General features: G+C 45.2%; 1 protein-coding gene across 1 annotated transcript in view; it reads right to left on the bottom strand.

Annotated features, from left to right (window-relative positions):
• Nucleotides 1-2,326: 2,326 nt before the first annotated feature.
• Nucleotides 2,327-18,959, bottom strand: part of LOC119186378 (solute carrier family 41 member 1-like) — a 33,461-nt gene continuing 16,828 nt past the window's right edge. Inside the window, exons 3-8 of the mRNA XM_075883032.1 lie at nucleotides 16,871-17,015; nucleotides 15,099-15,245; nucleotides 12,755-12,890; nucleotides 11,827-11,900; nucleotides 9,794-10,074; nucleotides 2,327-2,599 (exon numbers count right to left, since the gene is read on the bottom strand). Of these exons, the coding sequence (XP_075739147.1) occupies nucleotides 2,327-2,599; nucleotides 9,794-10,074; nucleotides 11,827-11,900; nucleotides 12,755-12,890; nucleotides 15,099-15,245; nucleotides 16,871-17,015 (1,056 nt within the window). The remainder of the gene's footprint in view (nucleotides 2,600-9,793; nucleotides 10,075-11,826; nucleotides 11,901-12,754; nucleotides 12,891-15,098; nucleotides 15,246-16,870; nucleotides 17,016-18,959) is intronic.

The following is an 18,959-nucleotide window of genomic DNA, read 5'->3' as shown; positions in this document are numbered from 1 at the left end:
TTTGTTCTGTCGTCAATATTCTCATCAGCAGAAAAAATACCTGGTAGCTCCAGTCGAAAAATTAGGATTAGAATTAAATGTGGCAGTAATTTTGTCATTTCGCAGCATTAAATTCGGTTATAGCCACAAGGACGTCTGCTCTGCGGTATTTCACTAGATATTTGAAACAAAGCGATTGCCATTTTAAACTGCCTATATATATATATATATATATATATATATATATATATATATATATATATATATATATATATATATATATATATATCGTTCGTTTTAGACCTACCTTTACCTCTGTCTCAAATCGCATCTGATAGCCTGCATCGCTCCCTGCTCAGATATACTCCTTTTTCAGTTTTTGGCTTTTCTTTCTATATATTTGTTTTTAGTCCAAAGTTACGTTGTGTTTGAAAAACCATAAGCCTTTTATTTAAGATCCTGCCGCCCGGTTCTTGGCTAATCCCCCTTTGTGGGTGTGCGCCGGAGTATCAGGGATCATCATCATCATCATCATCATCATCATCATCATCATCATCATCATCAGACCGCTCAGCTGTGAAGGGTCGGTGACGAGCTTGCTGAGCGGGGGCTGCCCACCTCTGTGTGGCGGGGCCGTGACGAAGGCCTGGGCCATATCGCTGGTCGGCCGCGAATGAGTCACGACGTGGCCACGGAGTTCTAGTTTCACTGATGTCTGTCACACATACCGATGGTTGCAAAGGAGCTAGTGGCGCCGCCGTGTGGTACGGTGGACGGGTAGGCGGATGAGGAATGGTTTCGTCAACCCAACCACCTTGTCGCTGCAGCTCTTCACGTACTATGGCCCGAATAGTAACGGCAAGGTCGGCGGACGGGCTCACATCGACGCTGGTGACCGTTGTCACAATTTGCCAGCCTACCAAATTTCGGGGCAATACGACGGGTCTTCAGCTTCTCGAAAGTACGGCAGTGACGTTGGACGGCGGAGACGGAAGTGAGGTCTTCCCTGCCTATCAAAAAATTGTAGACATCCACCGCTATACTCTTCAGAATGTGTCCGACCATGTTCTCTTTAGACAAATACGGGTATATGATCTAGCAGAGCATCAGAACCTCCTTTGTGTAGGTAATACACGTTTCTCCTGGAGCCTGAGCTCTTTGACCCGACGTGCGCTCCACGCTTTTAGTTTTCGAATCAGAGTCGCCGAAGCATTTCTCGAGTTCTTCAGCGAAACGATCCCACGTGAATCTTCATGGTTTTCGTACCACATCAGGGTGGTTTCCGTGAGAAACAGCGTGAAATTTTCCAGTTGGTCAGTGGGATCCTAGCAGTTGTACTGGCTCACCCTTTAGTAATGTGTCACCACACATCCACATCTTCTTCTGCCCTTCCCGTGAACGGGCGGGGTTCCATGTAGTGATACCAAGGTGCAGCCGGCACTGACCTTTGCATGGTTGAGAAGCCGTTATCTTCGCTCTCAGCCATGACGGTTGTTGTCGGTGCAAACCGGCAAGACGACAGCTGCGGCGAAGTTCAAACAGCTGTGGCTCCGTGGTTCGTTGACGTGCTGTTAACCACCACCTCCACCACTCTGTTACGTCTACGAGAGGGGTTTATTCAGAGCCGACGTAACGGTCGACTTGAAGGTATACAATGAACGTGCACCAGAGATGTAGATGTAGATGTAGATCCTAAACTTGTGGCTCACACACACTTTGGCGGATCGGCGAAAATTGGGTAGCTTACCAAAAAAACTAATTTCCTCTTGCCACCAACCGAAAGTCCTCTTCGTCTCGCACCACCCTGTTCTCCACTACACAGATGCACATACGTAAATTTCATATGTTGTAACAATATTGTCGGCATTGCCTTCGGCAGTTCAAGTTATTCATCACTGGTATGTATCCCAAAACCTCTTCTAAATGTTCATGTTCATTACTGTACAGTGCTCGCAAAATGTACTATCACAAGTAAAAATAAGACAAAGAAGACAGGATGCAGTTTTTTTATCCAAAATATTGCACGGAAAACCTATATAACTTGCGCAACACTCACACTTACGTCTTCACGTACCTGATATCATGATATCAGTACGTTGTCGAAGCATACTTGAGCTTTGCGACGTATGCATGCATACACGCACAAAGTAAAAAGAACCAAAGTGTCGGCAAGCTTTCATTTTCACAAATATAATGGACGTAATAAAGATAAAAGCATAATAACCTTTTAAACAACGAAAAATAAAACAAGAAAGTGGTCTTGTCATCACATATCAAAGCGCACAATGTGCAATGAGCACTGAAACTGCGCCTGGTCCACTCAGCTGGAGCAAAGTACGTGGCATCGCTAGGACAAGGTGGAATTGCCGTAACTTGGCGTAGAAGACGACGCATGCGCAGTGAGATGAGTGGTCACGGGCACGTAGGAGCGCAGCTCTTCTTCTTGAACGGCCGATTCGTCGCCCGTGTAGTAGAGCAACGCGTAGGCCATGGTGAGAAACCCCGTGCCAAGGAAGTCGCCGCAGCCCGTCAGGCAGGGGATGGCCGCGTTGTCAGGGTCGACGCCCCAGTTCCAGAGGTGGTACACGATGAGGCGCGCCAGGTACAGCAATACCAGCACCTTCAAAATTCGAGTAAGTGTTGGTTGTTCCGGCATAATATTACTAGTTGCAGTCGCACGTGTCAAAGCCACGACATATTTATTAGGCATGTCGTAGCAGAGAGCTTCAGCAATTCTGACATCGCCACTCGCTAAGGTGTACTAGTCGCTAGGGCACTCGGCTGCTGACTCGCAGGTCGTGGAAATGTATCTCGATTTCGGTGCCTGCATTTTCGATGGAGGCGAAAGTTCTGTAGGCCCGTGTGCTCAGGTTTGGATGCACGCTAAAAACCGAAGGTGGATTAAATATCCGGAGCCATCTACTAGGGCGCCTTTCATATACATATGGTGGTTTGGGGCAATAAACCCCACATATTATTACCATGCGATCAAATCACAGCCCCAGCGTTAGTATGTTCGACGGATGCCCATGTGCTTGAGGCCCATGTTTGAGGCCCATGTGCTTTGATTTAGGTGAACGTTCAAGAACCTCAGGTGGTACAAACTTCCGGAGCCGTACTCTACAGTCTCTCGCATATACATGCAGTGGTTTTGGAACGTTAATCACCAACAAATATATTGTGGCTAATTTCAGTAACGAGTACCAGCACCTGTTTTATCACACCGCCATCACTTTAGCTTACCCTGTCGCAGACATTGCTGAACGTTTCACATCTACATCAGCCGACGACAACCTTCGACCGACACCAAGTGACGTGACTTCGTTACTTGCAGAGTTGATGTCAATTTGACCCTCTCGGAACAGCAACATACTGAGCTACGTGAACTGCTATATAGAGTTAAAGAGTGCTCAGCATCCAACTCGCAGGTTGGTCAGACACTGATTCCCAAATACCGAACAATTGCATATACCGACACCTCACCCATAAAACAACACCCTTACTGCGTTTTGGCAAAGGTACGTGACGTTATAAATCTTCACGTTAAAGAGATGCTGCAAGATGACGTTATCCAACCTTCCAAGACTGCTGTAGTCATCTCCGTTTGTTCTCGTAAAGGAAAAAGATGGCTCCTTGCGCTTCTGCGTAGACTACAGAAAACAACAGCGTAGCTGAAAAAGACGCCTATCCGCAGCCCCGCATGAATGATTCCGTCGACAGACTGCGGTAGGCTAAGTATTTCTTATCGATGTTCTTGAATAGTGGCTACTGGCAGATCGAAGTTGATGAACAACAACACGAAAAAACCGCCTTCGTTGTACCAGAGGGCCTATATGAATTCAAAGTACCCCCCTTTGGCTTCAGTGCTGTACCTACGACATTCCAGAGCACTAAGGACACTGTTTTTACCAGTCCAACGTGGCACATGTGCCTAGTTTATCTAAATGATGGTGTCACGTTTTCTGCGACTTTTTAGGAGCACATAAAGCGTCTGCAGGCAGTGCTGGAAGCACTCCGCTCTGTTAACCTTACCCTGATGCCAGAAAAATGCCACTTCTGTTATAAAAAATTTAAGTTTCTCGGTCATAATTTCAGTGTGGATGGTGTTCGACCAGACCCTGACGAAAGCACCACCGCGACCTCGTTTCCCGTTACACGTGAGAGGAAGGTAGCAAGTGGCTTTATAGGGCTCTGTGCGTACTATCGCCGCTGTATAGCCAATTTTTCTAGGATTGCTGAACCGCTCATTCAATTCACTCGTGAAGACGTGTAATTCGTCTGGGAGGAAGAACAGGACGCAGCTTTCTCTGAACTACGGGAGCATTTGCAGACACCGCGAGTCCTCGCTCACTTTTAACCAAGATGCTGATAGTGAGATTCATATTGACGCCAGTAACGTGAGTCTTGGAGTTGACCTCGTCCAACTACAAGAGGGCATGGTGCAAATAATAACCCTCTTTCCCGTGCCGACCTAAACTACTCCACGTCAGAAAAAGCGTCACTCACTGTTGTATGGACCACGATGAAGTTGAGGCCTTACCATCATGGACGCCACTTCAAGGTAGTGAATGACCATCATTTGTTGTGCGCGTTAGCCAACCTACAGGACCCATGCGGGCGACTGGCACGATGGAGTCTTCGTGTGCAGAAATTCGATTTCACGATCACTTTCAAATCCAGCCGCAAGCACGAAGATGCCGATTCGTTGTCCCACGCCCCTGTCGAAGTTTGTGGCCACGACAACAAAGATGACGGTAGTACTACACTACCCTTACTACAACCGATCTGATTACACGACAGCATGCGGACGACGAAATACGTGCAGTTATCATAAACTTGAAAGACGTAACTCTTCCATACCTCATTGTACTTCTCGAAGTCTGTCGTCATTATGCCTGTGAGATGGGGCCCTGTATAAGAAAAACTCCAACAGCATTGAGAGAACTTATCTTCTAGGCGTGCCAACTGACTTGCGTGACGACATGCTTCTCGCCTGCCACGATGAGCTCACATCTGGTCACATAGGTTCCCTTCGAACGCTCGATCGAGTTCGGCAAGCACACTACTGGCCTAAGCTTTACGCATCTGTTAAGCGATACGAGAAAATCCGCCGGGATTGTCAACGCGACAAATCCCTGCCACTGAAGCCCGCGGGGCTTCTTCAACCACTCGAACCACCTAGGGTGACATTCGATCAAATAATAATAGATTTACTGGGGCTCTTTTCGCTGACATCTGCCGGTAACAAGTGGATCGTAGCAGCCACGGACTATTTGACGATGTACGCCGAAACGAAGGCACTACAGCGTGGTACAGCATAAGCGTAGTAAAAAAGGGCGTGTGTGGGCTTCGTAGCCTTGGCTGTGCTGCCACAGGAAGTTGTCACCGAGTATAGTTAACACTCTTTCGGCCCGTTTATCTGAAATAGAGAGGACACCTGAAAGCGAAGCTAGCTGCTTCGCCCGCCGGAAGATGCGCTGAAGTGATTTGGCCTAACCCGGGCGTTGTTCGGCGTTGCGAGGGTTAGCAGAGCCGATCGCGTTCACGCATAGCGACGTCGCAACGGCAACACCGACAAGGCGCGGGCCAGGGAAGCCGCATTCAAGCGCCGGAAGTGAAAGATCAACGACACCGACGAGGTGCGAGGGCGGGAATGGAGAAGGCGCGCTGGTAACACCGCCGAGACACAAGCCAAAGAAGCGAAGCGCAAGCGTCTTCAACGCGTCGGCAACACCGACGAGACGCGACTGAAGGAAGCCAAGTACAAGCACCGACAGCGGAATGCCAACGCTGACGAATCCTCGACGTCGTCGTCGTTTGGCAACGTCTCGAAAGCGCCACACGCCTCCACTGAAGCACCCGTACGCAAGCGCTGGGCTCCGCCAGGCGAACAAGAGGCGACGTGTAAGAACGATAAGGGCTTTTTTGAAGACACATCTGGTCCGAGTGAGTTGCCTTGTGCATCGGTGACGTGTCGATCTTCATGCTCTACGTCACATCCAACCTGCCGAAGAAGCAGCTTCAGCGCTGTCTGAAGGAGGCGCTGACTGTTGAAGTGAGGCATGTCGATGTGCCTCTTATAGTCGCGGGAGATTTCAACGTTTTCGTCAGCGGAGGAAGACGAGAATGGCTCGTCGATTACATGCTAGACGTTCACTCGCTGAAGTCCGTGTCGGCGGAACGGAAATCACCCACCACAATAAAAGGAATGCGCATCAATCTGGCCTTAGCCAACTGCGACGCAGAATGTCTGCAGGAACCTCTCAGCGTGCATTTCACCGATCACAGGGCGGCGATCATCAAGGCGAAACACGCGCCTGCTCCGGTCCAGCGCCCGTGTCCCCTCTGAAAAAACTAGACATACGCCAGCCATCGCTTCAAACGAATCTTCCAGCGCTCACCGCAGGACCCGCGTTAGCGCCTTTTCAAACCGTCCCGCCACACATGCTAAACGCTGATGTTTTGCACTCTTTCAGGGTGCCGTTCGAGGAGAGGGTTCAAATTTTTTATTTTCGAAAATTCTAATCTCTTGTTCTTCTTCAACGTCCACCTAGATTTTAAGTACATGGGCCTATAGATTTCTCACTTCCATCGAAAATGGGGCCGATGCAGAGAGGATAAGATCCAGAGACATGCTGCTGACACTCGAACACCATAATTAATAGACCACCGTGGCGGAACTCGGATAGGACAGGTGCTATTACGAAAAGTGGCTAAACAATCTTTAAGACACTTTGTTGCCCGATTAATATAGTTAGTTAGGTGTAATAACGTTGACCTATAATTTATACTTCTACTTAAAAGTTTCCTCTCTCTTCTTCACAGCATTTCCTGTCGCCCTTTTTATTACAACAAGCTTCCAGAGTAACCGTGGCTCTCGCGTCATTTTAGGTATCACTACTTCAATAAAAAGGACTTGGTTCTGTTATACATTGCAGAGAGTGGCGTTTGTCTAAAAACGGCCTCTTGCTCATGCTTGTCAAAACCTACCTCTGTACCTTCTTGTTGGAATTTTTACGTATACATTGCTTTCGATTCGCACTACTACACCTCAGTTTTGAACTCTTACTTTACATACCTTCGTGAAGGGCCTTTGGAGGGTTGGTTTTGGGACGTTAAGCCCCACATATCAACCTTTGGAGGGTGAAGGCCGAACATAATAAGGATAGCCTCGGGGAAATTTAGAACGGCTAGAAAACAACGTGCCTAGATGAAGCAATTCTGGGTTACCTTATAGAGTATATGATCCGGATACTTAGAATTTGAAAAGGGTGAATGTGACTAGCAAGTATTTTTTTTGTCTCGCCTTTCTTTTTATTCCGCTGGTGAAGTGTTGCATGCATTATGTCTTTTGAAGCGTCTGTCTAGGAGGCATCCGCGTCGCCTTTTGCACTCATATCGGAGCGCCAAACCACCCATAGTACAACAACAAAAAATAAATGATATAATGATAAATATTATTAATATTACTGATAAAATTCTTAGGCAAGAACAATAATATTATTAGTAATGAACTGACTGGTGATAAACTAACGGCTAAAGTGAATCACCACATCCTCCATCCCTCGTGCGTAGGCCTCAGGCTTGGCTTAAAATGCCATGATGACCGATGGGCAGTCACAGCACCTCATCGTGACTTCTTGTTCAAGCAAAAAAAAAAACACCAGGCTTGCGCGAGACGCGCTGCACTGTCACCGCGAAAGCTGCAAGAGTGGCATTGCTAAAGACATCTTTTTATTCATACATTCTGTAAGTGCTACGAGCACACTTGCAGGGTAGCGATTATGCCATAAATAACAATTATTGGCGGTAGTAAGGCATCCACATTGCATTCTTGGTCATAACGCCATTGGCATTGTGTGATGTCTGGTTGTTTCTTCGCTGTTCTGGAACAATTTATTACTTATAATAACGCGATTTTTTCTTGACATGAAAGCTGCCTAGTGTTAATCTGAAACGAAGTTTCACGCATGAGGTTTCAAGCACCGGTGTAGCTTAATGGTAACTTACTGGCCTGGCAGGCAGGGGACCTGGTTTTTAATCCCAGTCGTGCCTCGGAGTTTTTATTTACTTCGCTTGTTTCTTTTTTTCCACAGCGCGCGATAGCGGATACAAACACCGGCGACGGACAATTACGGCACAAAGGCCCTTGTGCTCTCATAATATCTTTCTCTGTAATGCATTAGTGACTGTCTGAAAACATGAAAATTTCTACCAAAGTTTATGTGGCCATTACCCCCCCCCCCCGAGAAAAACTGAACTGAAAATTACGAACACAAAAGATACTAATATAGTCATGCAAAAAAAGAAAACCCCTCCAGCTGGCATGGGCAGTTTATATATAAAACTGAATCAGCGAACATGGGAAAACGGACACAACCATTCACCTTTGGTGCCCTAAAGTGCGTTTACGAGTCTCTCAAATAGATGGCGCCAACGACTCGTGGAGGTTCAAAGTGAGTAAAGGCGTAGTTTAATTCTCTAAGAATGCACGTATTACTGTTGGTGCTTAGGCTGCGCATTTTTTCACCGGGCTTAAGTTTACCAGCACCAGACGCAATAAAGAATGATTTGGTACAAGTCAAGTATGCTTCTGATTCATTGCAATTACCAGTTCTACTTGGTGATAGTTATCTCTGTTTTTTTAATTGAAACATAAGTTTGCCAGTTCATTCTTTATTTTTTATTTTTTACTTATTTATTTAGGTATGTATTTGTATTATAATTGACTTATACGCTTATTGATTGATACTGTGATCATGTACACGATCTTGGCAGCTTGGTACATTATATAGGTGCATAAAAATAAAAAAAGACACAGGAAAAAACAAAGTTGTTCGCACGTGTGCTTTGATTAACAAAACTAAAGGGCAATAAGCGCTAGTCTAGCATTTTTTGGGTCCAACAGATGAGTTAGCACGAGGTGAAAGAGAAAAAAGAAACATACGAAAATTATTCTAGCCAGAGAAGATAATTGCTTCTTACCGAAGGTGAGATTCAAATTGCGAGAGTTAATCTTGCATCACCTTTTTACCGGGCTATTTGTTCCAATTCTCTACAGTTAATTCTAGGAAAGAAAGCATTTTGAACGTGTCACGATTACAGCTACAGCTAGTGAGTTCCTGTGTCTGGTATCGCAACCTGACAAATATAGAAGGTGCGACATGTCGATCTTGTATTGAGCTTTCATTAGTTGAAAGAAAGAATTTTAAATGGCACACATCGAGAAGAAAGGAGGACATAATTGAGCCAGCTTTGGCAAGCCGACCTATTTTGAAGCCACCAGTGTCGGCCCAACATGTGACATGTCACTCCAAGATCAAGTACGCAACGATCCTTGCCAATACTGCGCTGGCAGCGGAGTATGGCACGCGGCAGATTTCATTCTAAATCCTTTTGTTCGGTGCAGACCAGCCGGCTCACGCAGGAGGTTTAAAAGCGAAACGCCACCAAGGCGACTAAAATCCAGTGCCTGCTCTGACATTTTGATCATGTGTTGGGCCCACGCGGTGGGCTTCACTCGTGTGATGATGCTCCCTCCTTTTTTCTTCCTTCCTCCAGGCCCCGCCGAGACCGCAGCTGCAGGAATCGAATAAGGCGCCCAATGCTCAACAATTTGAACAGAAGCGGCTATTGTCCTCCTGTCTACTTTATCGGGTGTATTCGCGCGTCGACACCTGAGAGTGTTTGTCAGCGCTACTTGTAGTAGCCCTGATGGTCACTTGCGGAATACTCATGTTTTTCCTCCTGTGTCTAAACAATAAGTGAATTCTTCGTGTTTCGTAATTACGCAACATGGTCGGTGGGGACACACCTGCCCTAGCGATGCACCACAGTAGGCTGCGAAGAAGGTGGTGGTCATGGAGACCTTGCCGAAGCGCAGAATCCTAGAGAGCACGGCGAACAGCGTCTGGCCGGGCACCACGACGCCGACGAGCACATAGGCCACGTTGGCCATCTCCCCGCCCTGGTAGTACATCTGTAGGGGCCCCACGCAGACGTGTTCCCCGAACGGTATGTCTCCCAGGGGCGTCAACCGGTTCAGGTAACTGGACAAGCTGCAGCTAAAGACGGCCGCCAGGTTGCCGCCCAGCGCTGCAATCGGTAACCATCAGACACGCGATACAGAGTATTTCATGGTTGGTTCGATCGTGATTAGAAACGAACTTTCTTACACGAAAAGGTTTTACGCCGGGTTACACCACCGCTCCACTCACGTCTTTATGTCGAGGGTAATACATTGTGAAATATACACGCACAGATGACCAAGAAAAACTCGAAGAAAAGGACAAATTGTTCAGTCACCATGAGGCACACCTATGACACCTATATATAGCTCCGCTGCGTGTGGAGTGAAGCGACTCCACCACGGAATGCAATAATAATCAGTGCACTAACGGTGAGCTATGTATGTCTGTTATTTTCTGTTGACGGTGATCATAGCTCGGTGGCACTTCAGCGCGTTCACTTTATATAACTGGTGAGATAGCGAGAAGGGTGCGCTTAAGATTTAACTTTAGAGGTCATCCTCTGACTGTGTTCCCACGGTCCGCACGAGTGAGCACGCTTCTGCAAGCCGTTTCCGCTTGTGCGGGCCTGCCCTTGATGCGGGTGGTTTAAACGTTTCACAGCTAGTTTGTGTGGAAGTTACGGAGAGCACAAACGCCAATTCGCTTACTGCAGTGGCCGCCTTTGCGAAAGGAGTGCACTGCTGAAATATTAAGAAGGAACAATTGTGAGAGCTGCTGATTCGCACTTGTCCTGTGTATACTTGAGCGTTCATTTTGTGCGCGTTCCTTTGTGTCTGAGCAGCCAGCCATTAGTGAGAAGCTAGTACACAGTTCTTAGTTGGCACTCGTCCTGTTGTATGTCTGTTTCGTGCGTCTGTTCTGCTTGAGCCGCGCGTCGCATGTTTCGAGCTGCATGCCGTTCTTCACGTTAACTTAAATTTGTTGCTGCCACCTTCATTCCTTCGCCATTGCGGAAATGCGCAGTAAATGTTTAGATACCTCTGTCAAGACGCGTTTACCTTTCAGGTAAAAGCCTAATCTGTGAAGGAAGGAATAGCCTATGCCTTATTCATTTCTTTTAGAGCCAGTGCGAATGCACGCTCCTCAACGGAAGCCATCAGTCCACCTTAGTTTCGGGAGTGGTCGTGATGCATGATGATGGTCGTGATGTGGAGCTGCTTGCACCACACGTGCGTTCAAGCACTTTCCCTCGTAGGTATAGTGGACACCTTTATGTCTCGAATATTTTTAATTTGTTTTTGCTCCTTGGTTTGTGGCTCAAAGCCTTGCCGATGCCACCTCATGGTACTTTTGAAGTCAGTGCATGAAGTAGTGTCGTAGTGATGCTTCCACGTTGTTTGCTTACATAGCGCCATGAACGCCGACATGCTATCGCAGAACACGGTAGCATTTACAGAAGCAGCGTGAGCGCCAACATTGTGAACACCAGGAATGTAAGACACTGCCCCACGGATCTGTACACAACCGAACAAAACAATACTTCGTAAGATTTGCGTCGTGAGGCACTACATGATCGGCTATTTCCCTGCACAACCGCATAGCACAGGCCAAAGCTAAGCGATGGGCAAGAGCTGGAGATGGCAGCGAAAGGCTAGATCTGACACATCTGGCTGGCATATCGTAAAAATAGGAAAGGCAATACATAAGCGCTATTTATTTGTTTATTTATTTACTTCACTCTCAAGTTATCAGTGCTAAAGACTATCAATTGAAGCCCCGAACCTATGGTGCAGCCACGTACTTGGCTGCGACAGTAACTGTTTAAAGCCATCGCGTAGAACCGGGCGGATTCTAGTGTTTGAATAGCCTGACTCACCATTTACTGAAGACAGGTGCAAGGCGATTGGCGGATAAGTGAAGACTGCGTAATCCAGGATGTACCCACCGAAGCTGCAAAAACGCATGCGCAATAAAAGTTGCTAGCAACTTGTATTTAGGAGCTTTCGTACGAAGAGCTTTACAAATTGTCGCGTAATTAAATTTGGAGCCTCTTAGAATATTTCCCATTGCCATTACGAAATTCTGTTCAATTATCCTTGTTTAGGAGACAGTATTATAGGTGACAAGGCAAATGTTGAATACCTGAAATGAAAACAGCGTTTAATTTTATTTTCTTTCGTTTATTGTGGTTTTATTGTTTACCCGTTTTGCTTAGTTACTTGAGGGTTTATTTATTTATTAACAATTTTTTTAATCGAATTCCACATCATTGTAGGTAGAAGACACATTAAATTGCTACATACAATACCTAAAAAGAAACAGAGAACAAAACAAAATAGAATGATCTCATAAAATGAATTCGTACAGATTAACCTAGAGACTGCTGCAAATGCTTGAATGATATGTGGTATCCAGAGCCCCAAAGCCTTCATATGATTATTAGAGAAGCTGCAGGGGAGGACTCAGAAAATGTCGACCACCTGGGGTTCTTTTACGTGCATAGAAATATCAGCACGTGGGCCTTCAGCATTTTCGCCTCCACCGACAATACAGCCACCGCAGCCGGCCATCGATCCCACGACCAGCCAGTCAGCAGACGATTTCCTCAGCAACTAAAACCCCGCAGTAGGGCCTGCTGCCAATGTTCTACAATGGCGTTAGTAGACATAACAGCAGCAGTAACAGCAAGGTACGCCGATTTAGACGTAAATTACGGGGAGAAATTTCACCTGAAATAACGCAAAAGCTTCGAGTGTAACACTCGCTTTCCTAATGAGCAATGGGTGAGTTCTCTGCTCACTTACCTAGACAACGTGAGTGCGATAAGAATTGGCAGCCACCCGACGCGCAGCACTTCCCTGGAGACGGTGTTGCGTCGGGCCAGAACTATCCACATTGGCAGCAGGAGCAGGCACAACGCGATCACCAGCGGCGCCAGATCTGCAAATGGTCGTCAAGCGCACATTGTATGCAGAAGCGTGGGAAGTTGGGCAAGTCGATGCTGCCTCGTGGTGCGACCACGCATGAACAGACGGGAGTGCAAAAAAAAGAGATGAAAGTGAGCTGTATTATACGTAGATGGATCATTATTATTGCTACGGCAAAACTTTTGAAGTTATGCGCAACTGATGCACACAGCTTTTAATGAATAATCGCTGGCCTTTGTTTGCAACACTTTCTTGTCCTCTGACTCTGGCACTTTTAAACATATACTATCAACGTCAAGTGGCCCAATCCACCCACACCTCGTGTTTTGAACGCACGCCAAACTTAGCATAGAATGGTCGCACTTGTTCCTGAAGCCTACGTGTATAATACCACAACTTGCACCATCAGAACCAATGGTGTCAGTATAGTAACCATCGTGATCAATCGATATCAACTATTCTTATAGCAAGTGGGTCCGCAACTTAACCGAACATTTGGAGCACGGCGGCAAGCACGTAAGCGTGTGCGCAGTGAACAAGCGTAGTGTAACTTGCACAATAACGCATATCAACAGGCTTGACTTTACTTTTGCAAGACCTGGTCGTTACAATGCTGATAAAAGTTGGCAGATCCCACGCACAGTGGGAATCGATTAAATGCGAAGCATGAATGAGAAAGGTTAATATATCACTTTGAAATCAGCACAACGTGACGAGTTGGAGGCAAATGATGCCTTTTATAACTTCCGTGTCATGACTATCATGTTTGGATGTGTCGTTTACCTTCGTCATCTATTGACGTCACAGGATACGAAATTTAGTATATGTGGAGCTAGCGAAACGGTGGCGAGCACGCTATGAGCGTGGTATGTTGTCATGCTCTTACATGACACGCGGGTCAGGATTATTATGTTTAAACCAGTCATATACTTAGTCATTCATTGACGTCACGTAACACCAAATTTAGTATATGTAGAGCTATCAAAACGACCGCGAGCGCATCATGAAGGGCCCAATATACTCCAATGTTGCATTGACGCGAACCCGATGGGTACAGCGACGCTACGTTAGAAAAACGCGAGCACTCTATAATCTGACGCCAGGCGCGACCGGCGCGATCAGCGTCCGTCAGTGCGGCCCAACGGCAACCGGTGTAAAATGCGGCATGCTGCATTTCGTGCCGATGCGTTATCCAGGCAACACAGCGTCTCCCTCTTTTCGTGACGGAGGGATGCCGATAACGCTGAAACGCACATGCGTCAAAGCGATGCAACACGGTGCGTGCCTGCAAGTATATGGCAGCACCAGTGCCTGGCGTGGCAACGCTAGCGTGACGCAACAAAATGAACGCCAGAGAGCACGCACACCGCTTCACGTCGAAATGTATTAGCGCCTTCACTCTGGCATGTAGTCATGTATTTACATGACGCGCATCTCATGATTATCATGTTTGCACCAGTCACATACCTTCGTCATTCATTCACGTACCGTAATAGCAAATTTGGTGTATGGAACGCTTGCGAAAAGACCGCGAGGGAATCATGGGCGTGGTATATAGTCATGTTGTTACATGACTGACTTATGTTTTCATGTTAGGGCCTGTCCCTTGTGTTTGCCATGCAATCATGTCATGCCATACCAGTTTTGCAAGAAGCCATGTGAACGAAACCACCGCAAGAGCTTCAGGACCATGAAATGTAAATCATTGACTGATTGATTTGTGGGGTTTAACGTCCCAAAACCACCATTTGATTATGAGAGACGCCGTAGTGGAGGGCTCTGGAAATTTAGACCACCTGGGGTTCTTTAACGTGCACCCAAATCTGAGCACACGGGCCTACAACATTTCCGCCTCCATCGGAAATGCAGCCGCCGCAGCCGGGAATCGAACCCGCGACCTGCGGGTCAGCAGAAAAATGTAAATCATGATATTCATAACACACATGATATGATTTTCATGTTATGGCTATTCAGATATGTTCTTCATATAGTCATGTTATGCAATACCAAGTTTGGTATAGATACTTGAAACGGCCAGGAGAGCTAAATGTCGTAGGTGGCTGGCTAGATAGATAGACAGATAGATAGATAGATAGATAGATAGATAGATCGATAGATAGATAGATAGATAGATAGATAAATAGATAGATAGATACGCTCAAGGTCACCAAATTTCGCTAAGAAATGCTTGGCATTTAAGTAGGTCGTGGCAAAGACGCACACGGATGGTACAGCATTAAAGACGAGTAGCCCGAGAGCAGGAAAAGCGTGGTCAGGTCGCCGAACGAAGCCGCGATGGCCGGCGCGATGTTGTCCGGGTTTTTCTCGCACTTGGTGGACACCACCACGACCGTGGACATCACGAAGCCTGCGTGAACAAAAAAAAACAGGAGTTGAAAAAGCACTGTTTTAGAGTACCGAAAGTCAGCTTGCTATATTTCGTAAGGCGGCATGTAGATGAATGTTCGTAATTGTTTAATTTGCAAAGAATGTGATTAAAAGAACCTTTGTTGTTATTTAATTGTTAAGGTTAACTACTGTGCTCAGTTGAGTGTACTGAAAATCAGTGAAGGGGATCTTTATGTCGCGCATTTGACTTCGCTATACAGCCTTGCGAAGCGATGTGTCTAAATAAATTTTCCCTACAGGTCTTCACACGTTTTTTTCTTTTATTTGTTCAATGATATGAAGCTGAGCTCACACTTTCAAATGCACGTGTTAAGTTTATTAGTTAAGTTGTACTCCTGAAATTTCGTGAAAAGGCGCTATTTGCTCGCTGTCCTCGCAATCGGTTTTTCTGTAGCGGCAGGCATCTTAAGAGGGTTGAAGATATTATTTGAAACTGTAATTAGGCCATAAAATTATTTGCTTTTTAACTACTCTAGTTAGACAGTTAGGTCAAAAGGTAGAACCTAAGCCCTTTATGCAAAAAGCCGGTGTCCGCATTGAGATTTTACAAAAAACGATCTGTAATATAACTGCAAATACATGAAATTATCCCCAATTCAGCGCTGAAACCAAAATCGAAACGCGAAAGAGAGAAACTAAATTGAGGGGGCGGTATATCAACCATCTACCGAATCCTTTGTGTGGGTATGTAACCTGCATAGTTATTACAAAAGACCCTTTTTCCAAAATCTCAAAGCAGCAATGTGTTCTTCACATCCAGGACTTCAATTCATCCAGTTCACCCAACTACTTGACTCCGCTAATTGAAAAGGTGATTAATGTAAGTTCACTAAGTACTATTTCAAATTATGTAGCCAAGCCTTCTAAAATGCCTTTGGCTACAGAGAAGACTGTGTAGACATTGAGCAAATAGCGCATTTTGCTGATCTCTAAACAATATTAGACACAGTTTTTAAAAGCCCTGCATATCTACGTGAAGTAATGCGATATGAATGGAATCCACTAATTATGTGCACATGGATATTTCAAAACTGTCACGTACAAATGAAAGAACATGGATGATTGACACTTTACCCTATCCGCTTGAGGAAGCGTGACCGTTCGTACAGCGAGAAAGCTCCCAATATAATAAGCCAGCCAATTCATATGCCTCTGTATAAAATGTTCAAAATATCAACCTAGTGTATTAAAACCCGATTGTCGAAGTGAGTTCTAATACAGTTTTCTATCTTTAAAATTCATCTTCTATCGTGCCTTCTAGTTTTATTGGTTTTAAACGCTTGCGGTATACAATGCTGTGGGCACCGAAATAGAGCACCGCAATATGTATGTGCATTTTCACATGTGTCATCACAACAATATTCCTCATTTCTTGATGCCCACAAATTCACTCGTTTTTCAAATTTGTTTATATTACGTAACACACCGTGCCTATTTCTAGTTTTGTCAACTCAATATTTATGTGTGCATTTCTAAACTTCTCAAGAATATTTTTAAATGCTTCACAATCGCATTACTTGTTTTGTCGCCTGCTCCCATATGCAGTTCTTCGGTGATTGAGGCTATGTAAAACAAATACGCAACTGAGAAAGAGACTGGCGGTGTTGACAGCGGCCAGCGCTCCAGCGTAGAGGATGGCGATGTGGGAAGGGTCCCAGAGACCGTCAATCGCCAGACCTTTCATGACGGCGAGTGAACATGTCAGGAAGGTCGCTACTGTCGACTGGCACTGCACGTCAACATAGATCGACAAAACAAGGTGTAGCTCATTCAGACTCATTAAAAAATAGCAGATCCCACGTACAGTGGAAACCGATGGCATGCAAAGCACTAACAAGGAAGGTCAATACCTCACTTTAAAACCAAAGCAACGTTACGAGACGGACGTAAATTATGCAGTACCCGACTTCTTCCATCATTGCTATATTTAGACATCTCGTTTACCTTCGCTGTCTATTCACACCACTTGATACCAAATTTTGTATACGTAGATCTAGCTTAGCGGCCCTGAGTGCGCTATGAGCATGGCTTGTATTCATGTTTTACACGACACGCTCGTCATGATTATCATGTCTGGGCGTGTCATTTACTTTCGTCGTCTGCTCACGTGGCGTGGTACTGAATTTGGGATATGTGAAGTAAGCGAAACGAGTGCGAGTGCAACACGAGCGCGGAGTTTAGCCATGACTTTCATGATATGCATGTCACAATTTCCAGGTAAGGAAATTCGTCATGCAGTTATGTGATACCGTATCCGTTTTGCAATGTGTCATGTGAACGAAACCACCGCTAGAGCAGCAAAAGCCTGTAATCTAAATCATGACATTCATGACATAGCTATCAAGGTTTTCATGTTATGATTAGTTATATATACTTGTCATATAGTCATAATATCGCGTACCAGTTTTGGTATTAATACCATCATTTAAACGGTTTGGAGAGCTGAAAGTCGGAGTATGTATAATAGATAGATAGATAGATAGATAGATAGATAGATAGATAGATAGATAGATAGATAGATAGATAGATAGATAGATAGATAGATACGCTCAATGTCAATGTACTTTGATAAGGAATGCTTCACATTAAAAAAAGCTTTCTCATTCAGGGCTCACTAAAACCTGGACTCACAAATTTTTTTCTCAACAGGATTACCTTCGACTCAAGCTCGTGGCCAGAACAGACTATTGTGAGTCTGAATGAGTTGAATAATGAAAAAGTGATTCAACCTCGGCACGTAAACAGGTGATTAGTGATGACCTCACTTTCTAGCCCAAACAGCACTGAACGAACAAAACCCTAGTTTCTGTAGTTAAGATTTAAATATTTTCACGCACTATGTTTGATTTGGCGTGAATCTCAGGGTGATACAATTATGAACGGAGGGAACTCAAAGAATAGGTTACATAGTAGAATAGTTATCGCGAGTGAAAACTTGACAACATTGTTTGAGACCACTGTTTATGCAATTTCTTTATGTGGTTGAGGCCTCGTGATAAGCGTGAAAGCGACACTACGCTGTCATCAAGTGTGCTTGCGGAAATACAGACGAAAGCACTGGGTTCATGTGACCTTAATCTTTTACTTCAGTTCCCAGTTGCTGCTTCTCATGTGTCTAGATTCGCTAAAGAAAATGTTTCATGTTTGATCTTACCGGAATAATCTCGACATACTCAACTTTTATATTGATACGCATAATCCACTAGTACACTTATTTCCCAATTTCTACTCTGTCCTCTCATCGATTTCGAGTTGTACTGGATTAGAACTACAGCAGCAGCAATCTTTGACAATAAGAGGTTGTCGCTATGCTTTTTCTTTCACGTTAGCGTTTACATTAAGGGTTGTTTTTTAAGACAAAAGAGTTTTATGCCGGGAGCGACTAAGATTTCAGTGACGTATTTGCGTCACGGAAAAGACGTCGAAAAAAATATGCACAATCAGAAAACGAAAAAAATATTCTAATAATGTCAATTGAAACCATCACACCTAGGTTTAGGACAACATATTCTGGGCACACTATCCCCTGTGCCATAGTCACATGTTTTGTACGCTTTTAAAAATACGTCACTTATATGTACCACTGTCCTTTCACGTTCTTAGTATAGAGCAACAAAGCAATATGGCCATCGCATCTGCCATTAGTTTTTTCAACGCGTCGTTTCTAAGCATT

The sequence above is a fragment of the Rhipicephalus microplus genome, unplaced genomic scaffold (assembly GCF_043290135.1).
Source record: "Rhipicephalus microplus isolate Deutch F79 unplaced genomic scaffold, USDA_Rmic scaffold_15, whole genome shotgun sequence".
Classification (NCBI taxonomy): Eukaryota; Metazoa; Arthropoda; class Arachnida; order Ixodida; family Ixodidae; genus Rhipicephalus; species Rhipicephalus microplus.
Note: the sequence above shows the minus strand (reverse complement) of the source record. Positions and strands in the feature narration are given on the sequence as shown.